We start from the raw sequence: 11,365 nt of genomic DNA on the forward strand, positions 1-11,365 counted from the left end.
TGCTCAGAGAGCAGGAGCTGAGACGCCTCCTTCCTACCTGTCAGACACTGATCTGATGCTGTGCAGTGCAGATGCATTGCAGAGCATCAGATCAGTGATCTGACAGGTTGAAAATGATGTCCCATCCTGGGACAATGTAAAAACATTTAATAAAAATTATAAAAATATTTTTTTTAAATCACAAAATAAAGAAAAAAAAAGAAAAAATATTAATCTAACAAGTATATTTATCTGTGTAAAAAATAAATTAAAAAAGTACACATATTTAGTATTGCCGCGTCAGTAACAACCCGACTTATAAAACGGTTCCACTAGTTAACCCCTTCAGTGAGCACCGTAAAAAAAAAAAAAAATCATGGCAAAAAACAATGCTTTATCAACATACTAACGAACAAAAAGTGGAATAAAATGCTATCAAAAAGACGCCTGTAAATAAATATGGTACGACTGAAAACGTCATCTTGTCCCGCAAAAAACAAGCTGCCATACAGCTCCATCAGCCGAAAAATAAAAAAGTTATAGCTCTCAAAATAAAGTGATGCCAAAATAATTATTTTTTCTATAAAATAGTTTTTATTGTGTAAAAGCAGCAAAACACGCGGTAAAAAAAAACTATATAGATGTAGTATCGCTGTAAGGGTATGTGCTCACTATGCAGAAATGAAGCAGAAAATTTCTGCATCATTTCTGCATCTCCCTGGCAGAAAAAACGCATGCGGATTGTACATGCGTTTTTCCTGCGGAATACATGCGGATTCACATGCATTTCCGCATGCGGATTGACAAGCGCTTTCCAGGCGATTTTAGCATCACTTGGAAAGTGCTTGACAACTTGGTCACACTATATAAATCCATGCAAACGGCCTGGATTTATATAGTGTGACCGTAAAAGAATGTTTAAAAAATAAAGCTATACTTTACCCTTTGATGCCCCGGCGTCTGCTGCCGCGTTCTTTCCTGGCTGCCGGGATATCGCGAGACACTGCGCTGAAGGGCCTGCGGTCACATGACTGTGACGTCACCGAAGGTCCTTCAGTCTTGCACGCGAGCAGAGGGAAGGAGACCGGGGGCCGTCAGAAGGTGAATATATCTTTATTTTTTATTTTATTCTTGTTTTTACAGCTTTTTAATGGTACCTGGGTGTTGAGGAGAGTCTCATCTTCTCCACACTCGGGTACCATCCGCACATTAGAACGCGCCAATAACGCAAGTACAGATGCAGTCTTGCGGTATTGGCGCGTTCTAATGCAAGTAAATGGCGGCGAAAACGCCGCATTTCCGCAAAATTAATGGACATGCTGCGGATTTTTGAGCGCAGCATAAACGCTGCGGAAAAATCCGCAGCATGGGCACAGCACATGCGGATTATCATTGGGCATTGTTGCCCTTCTACCATGCGTTTTTAATGCGTTTCCGCAGCTGCGGAAACGCATAAAAAACGCATCGTGTGCACTCAGCCTAATCGTACTGACCCGAAGAATAAAGCTGCCTTATCAATTTTACCACACGTGGAACGGCATAAAAAAATCCCCAAAAAACAATTCCTGAATTGCTGGTTTTTGTTCATTCTGCCTCCCAAAAAACAGAATAGAAAGCGATCAAAAAATGTCACGTGCCTGAAAATGGTACCAGTAAAAACGTCAACTCATCCCGCAAAAACAAGCCGTCACATGACTATATCGACAGCAATATGGAAAAATTATAGCTCTCAAAATAAGGCGATTCAAAAACTTTTTACAATAAAAAGCGTCTTTTAGGCTGTGTGCCCACTATGCGTTTTTTAAGCGTTTCCGCAGCGTCAATTCCGCTGCAGAATCGCTTAAAAAATGCTTTGTAGAAGGTCTGCCATGTTCCCCAATGATAATCCGCATGTGCTCTGCACATGCTGCGGAAATTTCCACTGTGGATTATCATTGCGGAAAAATCCGCAGCACTGCCAATTATTTTGCGTAAACGCGGCGTTTTCGCCGCCATTGACTTGCATTGGAACGCATGGATTATGCATCACTGCATCTGCAGATGCGAATTCCATGCGTTTCAATGTGCGGATGGTACCTGGGTTTGGAGAAGAGGAGACTCTCCTCCGGACCCGGGTACCATAGTACCTGTTAAAGGAAAAAATCCAGAGCATTTCTGCATCGTGGGCACATAGCCTTAGTGTGTGACAGCTGCCAAACATAACCCGGTATAAATCTGGTATTGAAGTAATCGCACCGACCCGAAGATTAAAGTCGTCTAATCAATTATACTGCACAAGGTATGGTGTAAAAAATAAATAAAATAAATAAAAACAATTCTTCTGAGTGCTTACATTGGGGTTTCTGTGTAAATCTGTGAACTACGTGATTCAGACGGAACCCCCGGCTGAAGATTCCCTATAATGAGGCAGATGGAGACACTGTGGATGCCGTCTGGCCTATGATCCGGCGGTGTTTTATTAGGCGTGCATAAAAGTGCCATAGGCCACAGTTTTGTGCACTTCTGAAAAGAAGGATACCGCTAAACAGAGGCCAGACGGAGTCCAAAGTAACTCTGCTGCCTCATTATAGTGAATGGATCCCTTGAGGATTTCATCTGAATCACGTCACTCTGAGATTTAGATGGAAACCCCGATATAAGTGTTCATTGTAGAGCGCAGGATAAATGTGATCCAAAATGTTATGTAAAAAGTTCCCAATAAAGCTTCAACTCTATTCACAAAAAAAGCAAGTCCCCACTCTGGTCTGTCATCTGTTAACAATAATATAGGGGCTTCCACATTACTGGTAGCACAAAAGCTCTGGAAAAACTAAATGACTCCTCGCCCTCCAAAAGAAATCCAGTGAATTCTGCTCTCCCAAATCCAAATGTCCCCCTCCCTTCTGAGCTCCAGTGTGTGTCTAAACCGCAGTTAGCGTCCACATGTTTGGCATTCTTGTAGCGATGAGAGCCTACCTAATTTACAAATGCATGTCTCCAGAAGAATGAGCTGGGCATAATGTACTGGTCACTACAACGGCAGTTTGCAATCTACACTTAGCAACATCCACTGCTGCTTGTTTCTGGAAAACACCCATGGAGTCAAAATCATCACTACACCTGTAGATAAATGGGATAAAGGGGTATCATTTCCAAAATGGGGTCACTTGAGGGGGATTCTGCTCTTCTAATACGTAGGGGCTCTGTATATGGAGTCTGCAAACTATTCTAGGAAAATCTGCGCTCCAGGAGGCAAAAAATGCTCCGCCCCTCCCGAGTCTCGCTGTGTGGCTAAGCAGTACTGCACAGCCACATATGGGGTATTTCTACATTCAGCAGAAATTGTGGGACAAATTTTGGTGCCATTTTTACCCATTTCCCAGTGTGAAAATGTAAAATCTGGGGCTAAAACAAAATTTTCGTGGTAAAAATGTAATTATTTTTTCTTCACTGCCCAAGGGTATAAAATTATGTGACACACCTGTGGTGTCAATACAAACACTGCACCCCTAGATGAATTCATTGAGAGGTGTAGTGTGTAAAATGGGGTCACTTATGGGGGGTCCAGCTGATCTGGCACATCAGGGGCTCTACCAATGTGACATGGCACCCTCAAACCAGTTCAGCAAACTGAACTCCAAAATGGCGCTTCTTCCCTTCTAGGCTTTGCACTATGCCTCAAAAGTAGTTTTCAAGCTCATATGGGCTATCAGTGTACTCAAGAGAAATTGTACAACAAATTTTGAGGTCCATTTTTTCCTGTTACCCTTGTGAAAATGCAAACTTTTGTGCTAAAAAAACATTCTTGCGGGAAAAATGTGTTTTTTTTATTTTCACGGCTCAACGTTATAAACTTCTGTGAAGCACCTGGGGGTTCAAGGTGCTCACCACTCATCTAGATAAGTTCCCTGAGGGGTCTAGTTTCCAAAATGGTGTCACTTGTGGGGGGTTTTCACTGTTTAGGCACATCAGGGGCTCTCCAAATGCGACACGGCGTCCGCTAATTATTCAAGCAAATTTTACATTCAAAAAGTCAAATGGCGCTCCTTCCCTTCCAAGCCCTGCCGTGCGCCCAAGCAGTGGTTTTCCTCCACATATGAGGTATCGGTGTGCTCAGGGGAAGTTGCACAACAAATTTTGGGGTCCAGTTTCTCCTTTTACTCTTGTGAAAGTATAAAAAATTGGGTCTAAATTAAAATTTTTGTAAAAAAAAGTTAAATGTTTATTTTTTCCTTCCAAAAATTCCTGTGAAGCACCTGAAGGGCTAATAAACTTCTTGAATGTGGTTTTGAGCACCTTGAGGGGTGCAGTTTTTAGAATTTTGTCACTTTTGGGTATTTTCTGTCAGATAGACCCCTCAAAGTCACTTCAAATGTGATATGGTCCCTAAAAAAAAATGGTTTTGTACATTTTGTTGGAAAAATGAGAAATCGCTGGTCAACTTTTACCCCTTATAACTTCCTAACGGAAAAAAATTTTGGTTCTAAAATTGTGCTGATGTAAAGTAGACATGTGGGAAATGTTATTTATTAACTATTTTTTCTGACATGACTCTCTGATTTAAGGGCATAAAGATTACAATTTTGAAAATTGCTAAATTTTTGCCATATTTCTGATTTCTTCACAGATAAACGTAAGTCATATCAAATACATTTTACCACTATCATGAAGTACAATATGTCACGAAAAAACAATCTCACCGGGATCCATTGAAGCGTTCCAGAGTAACTACCTCATAAAGTGACACTGGTTAGAATTGTAAAAATTGGCCTGGTCAGGAATGTGAAAACAGGCTTTGGGGTGAAAGGGTTAAAAACAATTAAAGGGTTTCTCCCTTCCCCACCTAAAAAAAAAAATCCGTTATACCCTACCTTATATCAGTCGGATTTGGGACAACTTGCTGACTGCTGTGGCCCCGGCAATCTCGAATTTGGAAATTGGTGCTTTGGAACCTGGATAACAGGGCTCTGCTGCCCCGTCCTGAATGGAGCGGAGGTGCTCATGCTTGGCCTCTGTTCCATTTATTGTATATGGGACTGCAGGGAGGGAATTTTTGGGGAATATCTCTTTAATCCATGTGTTACTGGTCACTTAGTGGCCTCTAGATGGCAGCGTTGCAGTAACAGTTTGCTGGATTATATGGTGGACACTACAATCTTGTAATTTATTTTTTAATCCATGAATTTTGACAAAAAGAATGAGTAATCTTAGAAAAGAATACTTGTCTAGCAGTTCAGCAGATAACGTGTTATCCATGTAATAGAGGCCTTAGGTGATCAGTATTTGATAGATCTATAAATCACCAGTTTTTTCACTTATGCAGTGTTATGCACAGAATGTATTCTTCACGTCAGTTCCCAATAAATCTTTTACATAGACCTTTTTAAATCTCACCTGGGGCGGTCACATTGTAAATAACTATTATTACATTATGTGCTATTTCTTCATTGTGTCTATTATCTTATACCCTCCAAATTTTTTAGTACAGAGAAAAGTTAAAATTTTTCTGCACAGTTTGGTTTTGGAGTAAACTGAGCCCCAAAATAAATAAATGGGAGCAATAATTTTGGAAGGCCATCAGAATTTTTTTTTCTTTGACCATATAACCAGAAATAAGGAAAATACACTTCTTAGTTGACTTTTAATGAACATGTAATTTATAAGCGTCATCACAGCTGGTGTGGTCATTGTCCGGCACTACCACTATAGCGTGCGGTCTGTCTGCTCGCACTACCACTATAGCGTGCGGTCTGTCTGCTCGCACTACCACTATAGCGTGCGGTCTGTCTGCTCGCACTACCACTATAGAGTGCGGTCTGTCTGCTCGCACTACCACTATAGCGTGCGGTCTGTCTGCTCGCACTACCACTATAGCGTGTGGTCTGTCTGCTCACACTACCACTATAGCGTGTGGTCTGTCTGCTCGCACTACCACTATAGCGTGTGGTCTGTCTGTGTGCACTACCACTATAGCGTGCAGTCTGTCTGCTCGCACTACCACTATAGCGTGCGGTCTGTCTGCTCGCACTACCACTATAGCGTGCGGTCTGTCGGCGCGCACTACCACTATAGCGTTCGGTCTGTCTGCTTGCACTACCACTATAGCGTGCGGTCTGTCTGCGCGCACTACCACTATCTCGTGCGGTCTGTCTGCTCGCACTACCACTATAGCGTGCGGTCTGTCTGCTCGCACTACCACTATAGTGTGTGGTCTGTCGGCGGGCACTACCACTATAGCGTTAGTCTGTCTGCTCGCACTACCACTATAGAGTGTGGTCTGTCTGCTCGCACTACCGCTATAGAGTGTGGTCTGTCTGCTCGCACTACCACTATAGTGAGCGGTCTACTTAGCTCACTACCACTATAGCGTGCAGTCTGTCTGCTCGCACTACCACTATAGCGTGCGGTCTGTCTGCTCGCACTACCACTATAGCGTGCGGTCTGTCTGCTCGCACTACCACTATAGCGTGCTGTCTGTCTGCTCGCACTACCACTATAGCGTGCGGTCTGTCTGCGCTCACTACCACTATAGTGAGCATTCTGTCTGCTCGCACTACCACTATAGTGAGCGGTCTGCTTCGCTCACTACCACTATAGCGTGCGGTCTGTCTGCTCGCACTACCACTATAGCGTGCTGTCTGTCTGCTCGCACTACCACTATAGCGTGCTGTCTGTCTGCTCGCACTACCACTATAGCGTGCGGTCTGTCTGTGCGCACTGCCACTAAAGCGTGCGGTCTGTCTGTGCGCACTACCACTATAGCATTCGGTCTATCGGCGCGCACTACCACTATAGCGTACGGTCTGTATGCGCGCACTACCACTATCTCGTGCGGTCTGTCTGCTCGCACTACCACTATAGCGTGCGGTCTGTCTGCTCGCACTACCACTATAGTGAGCGGTCTGCTTCACTCACTACCACTATAGCGTGCTGTCTGTCTGCTCGCACTACCACTATAGCGTGTGGTCTGTCTGCTCGCACTACCACTATAGCGTGCGGTCTGTCTGCGCTCACTACCACTATAGGGTGCTGTCTGTCTGCTCGCACTACCACTATAGCGTGTGGTCTGTCTGCGCTCACTACCACTATAGTGAGCGGTCTGTCTGCTTGTACTACCACTATAGTGAGCGGTCTGCTTCGCTCACTACCACTATAGCATGCAGTCTGTCTGCTCCCACTACCACTATAGCGTGCGGTCTGTCTGCGCTCACTACCACTATAGTGAGCGGTCTGTCTGCTCGCACTACTACTATAACGTGTGGTCTGTCTGCTCGCACTACCACTATAGTGAGCGATCTGTCTGCTTGCACTACCACTATAGCGTGTGGTCTGTCTGTGCGCACTGCCACTAAAGCGTGCGGTCTGTTTTTGCGCGCACTACTACTATCTCGTGCTGTTTGTCTGCGCGCACTACCACTATAGCATTCGGTCTGTCGGCGCGCACTACCACTATAGCGTGCCGTCTGTATGCGCGCACTACCACTATCTCGTGCGATCTGTCTGCTCGCACTACCACTATAGCGTGCGGTCTGTCTGCTTCGCTCACTACCACTATAGTGAGCGGTCTGCTTCGCTCACTACCACTATAGCGTGCAGTCTGTCTGCTCGCACTACCACTACCACTATAGCGTGCTGTCTGTCTGCTCGCACTACCACTATAGCGTGTGGTCTGTCTGTGCGCACTGCCACTAAAGCGTGCGGTCTGTTTTTGCGCGCACTGCCACTATCTCGTGCTGTCTGTCTGCGCGCACTACCACTATAGCATTCGGTCTGTCGGCGCGCACTACCACTATAGTGTGCGGTCTGTCTGCTCGCACTACCACTATAGCGTGCTGTCTGTGTGCACGCATTACCACTATAGCGCGCGATCTGTCTGTGTGCATTACCACTATAGTGTGAGGTCTGTTTACTCACCCTACTACTATACCGTGCAGTTTACCTTCTTGGGAAAACTTGGTTCTGTAACTGGCTTTTAATTATTCTTTGATGTCCATAAAACAGACCATGGATATCTCGTTTTCAATGACCCATTAGACACACTGTATTACATGTATCAGCAGCTAATTAATGACTTAACTTCTTTTTTTAGGTGACTGATGACGATGATGAAGTTGTTGGACAAGAACCCACTTCGTCTTGAACTTCTGATAATGGAGACTGTTGTGACGCCGCTGATAAACCTTGTCCTTATTCCCATTATGGCCTTTGATATATGCTGCATCTCCTGTGGCCAATCAGAGCTAATGTTTCATTTGCACAGTGCAGTTTAGGAAATAAATGCTGGGCTCTGGTTGGTGGGAACCCAGGGGGTTTTTGATGTGTGAGGCCCATAGTGATGTTGACCGTGTATTTTTTGGGAGCAGCTGACTAGATTTTTTAGTGAAACTCACATTTATATTCTTTATGCACCCCTGTTCATGTTATGCTGAATTATTTATCAGTTTAATTGTAAATAAAATATACCATCATTCACATTACATTACCTGTTGTCATACAGACTCATCACCACCGCTGCATATACAGTATACAAAAAAATTAAGAACTCAATAAAATTGGTGTGAATCGATTCACAGGACGCAGTCCAGCGGCCATGTAAGCAATTTTTGGCTGTCGGACAGCATCCTTGAAACCCACCTTCTACTTCCTGTCATCAGAGGCTCTTCTTTTGATTAGTCAGCCTGGTGTCCTGTCACATGTCCATCACTCCGCAAAAATTATGTCGCGTTAGGCCGGTTGATCAAACGAAGAGCTGCATATGCCAGAAGGTAGGAGGAGGTTCTCAGGGCTTTTCCGACCACCAGAGATTACTGACCTGACCTCTGGACTGGGCCCTGTGAATCAATAAGCACCAACTCTAGAAAACAAACAATAAATGGGTAGTAAAGGGAGGGGAATTTGATTGAAAGTATAGGAATGTTTTTCCTTTTTAAGTCCACTTCCCAATTTGGTTTTAAAGGGTTTGTTCATCTCTGTTGATAGTGAAGAGTTGGTTGATCACTGGAAGTCCCGACACTGGGACACCCATAGATCCCGAGAGACAGGGCTGTGGAGTCGGTAAGCCAAACCTCCGACCCCTCAATTTCCCTGACTCCGAACTCCGACTCCACAGCACTGCCTCACTACTGAGCGTGTACATAAAGTGCAGCACAGATTAATCTCAACTAAAAGCAGAGATCCTTAGATCAGGAACAGAACAGACATTTATAGGACATTTCAGAACTTTACCAAATTCTTATGAAAACATTTACAGCACATCCTGCATTGTACTACTGTACCAATTTACTATGTATTGTCAGTCGGTCCATTTTATATCGACTCCACCAAAATGGACACCGACTCCACAGCCCTGCTGAGAGCGGGTCTCTAAGATGCCCTGTAAGAATGAAGCGATGGCTGGAAATGTGGGCCGCTGCTCTCAACTATCTCTAGCGATCCCAGTAATGATGAATGGGAGTGGTGGTGTGCAAGTGTTTCCATGGCTCCATTAGAAGGCCTGTCCTTTAGTTTGGACAATCTATTTAAACACTGCACCAAAATGGCATGTCTGAAACCCTCATAAGACACAGAACACCATCATGCTTTTCCTATAGTAAAAAGCCTTATGATCATTTCCATTGTTTCAATTGGGGACTCTCGTTAGGGACATTTTTTCTCTTAGTTAGTTTAGTCTCCTGGGACACTTTGGAGAAATGGTTATATCACTGGTTCCGCCACCCAGTCAATGTACTGCCAAACTGTGCATCTGGAATGAAGACTAGAGGGGTCCGACTATCATTCATTATGCCATCCCAGCCCATAATAACGGGCGTAGGAGTGATGTGATGTTCCCTTGTGAAGGCCTTTTCATGGTGAAGGCCTCTTCATGGTGAAGGCCCTCATTTGCATATCAGTAACATGTCTATCCATCCTGTGATTTCCATAACTTCACGATTTTTTCTGCTTGGGTGTTGCAATTTCAATGTTGCGAACGTTATATAAATTATTGTTTTCGACAGTATATCCTCTTGTACATGGTGTGCTGCTGACAATAATGTAAAGGGCTTCATGCTACGAGTGTTTGTGCAAAAAAAACAACTTGCAGTATGTAGATGTTAATAAACAAGTGGTGATCGACTTCCTATATCATCCATCAGCGTTCAAAGTGGCCAATTTATCTATTTAAAAGGACCCTTAGGCTGTGTTCACACACATCATAAATGCTGTGTTTTTTTCTGGTGCTTTTTATCTAAATTATACTATTGCATTTTAGCTGTATTTTCATCTTTATTTGATGTGTTTTTGGTGCAGAACCAAATCATTTTCAATGTGTATGTTTGTTTGTTTGTTTTTTAGTTCAGAAACGCTTTGATTCAACACTTAAAAGCTAGTGTTTTGGATTTTTTTTTTTTTTTTTTACATGTTTATTTTCATGTAAATGTAGTTTAACAGCTTCTTTAGACGCACTGAGGCCAAGAAAATTACATCTACTTTGCTTGGACAGTTACACTCATAAGATATTCTACCCAAAAGAACGCAACAGAACAAATGCAATATTTATGCTAAGTGGGAAGGGTATGCATTGAGGTGAAGGGTACATTGCTGGAAAAGGAAAAAAAAAAAAAAACTCTTTAAATCTCTTAGTTTGCGAGTGTGAACGAGCTGCGTGTGTCCGGAGCGTAAGTGCGAACGAAAGTAAGTGTGTGACTTGTTTTTCAGTGAAGAGGTATTGGGAATCCTGCAGAAAATACCTGTGTGAATTGCGGTGAGTGCTGCATTGTGACCTGCTGAGTGCTTTTCTACCTGTTTAGATTTATTGGGCTTTTTAAAACCTATTTTCTCACTACAGTTTTAGTTTCTTAGTTTACTACTTGTGTATTTAAGGGTTAACTACATTGCACTAAAATCCTGAGGTGTAGATTTACTCACAAGGGGTTAATTAAGGGGAAGGGGTCATAATTAAGGGTTTATAAGGGGCAGCTGGTTGGGCATCAAGTCCTTTGGAAGTGCATTGAGGTGAAGGGTACATTGCTGGAAAAGGAAAAAAAAAAAAACTCTTTAAATCTCTTAGTTTGCGAGTGTGAACGAGCTGCGTGTGTCCGGAGCATAAGTGCGAACGAAAGTAAGTGTGTGACTTGTTTTTCAGTGAAGAGGTATTGGGAATCCTGCAGAAAATACCTGTGTGAATTGCGGTGAGTGCTGCATTGTGACCTGCTGAGTGCTTTTCTACCTGTTTAGATTTATTGGGCTTTTTAAAACCTATTTTCTCACTACAGTTTTAGTTTCTTAGTTTACTACCTGTGTATTTAAGGGTTAACTACATTGCACTAAAATCCTGAGGTGTAGATTTACTCACAAGGGGTTAATTAAGGGGAAGGGGTCATAATTAAGGGTTTATAAGGGGCAGCTGGATGGGCATCAAGTCCTTTGG

The 11,365-nt window shown here is 43.3% G+C and overlaps 1 protein-coding gene across 2 annotated transcripts in view; it reads left to right on the forward strand.

The window, feature by feature from the left end:
• Positions 1–10,206, forward strand: part of NFU1 (NFU1 iron-sulfur cluster scaffold) — a 71,846-nt gene extending 61,640 nt beyond the window's left edge. For both annotated transcript variants that reach the window (XM_073653630.1, XM_073653631.1), the window contains exon 8: positions 8,048–10,206. In XM_073653630.1, coding sequence (XP_073509731.1) covers positions 8,048–8,098 — 51 coding nt within the window. In that variant the 3' untranslated portion in view covers positions 8,099–10,206. The remainder of the gene's footprint in view (positions 1–8,047) is intronic.
• Positions 10,207–11,365: the final 1,159 nt, after the last annotated feature.

The sequence above is a fragment of the Phyllobates terribilis genome, unplaced genomic scaffold, assembly GCF_046119375.1.
Source record: "Phyllobates terribilis strain yellow unplaced genomic scaffold, ASM4611937v1 Scaffold_11__3_contigs__length_659146591, whole genome shotgun sequence".
NCBI classification, from domain to species: domain Eukaryota; kingdom Metazoa; phylum Chordata; class Amphibia; order Anura; family Dendrobatidae; genus Phyllobates; species Phyllobates terribilis.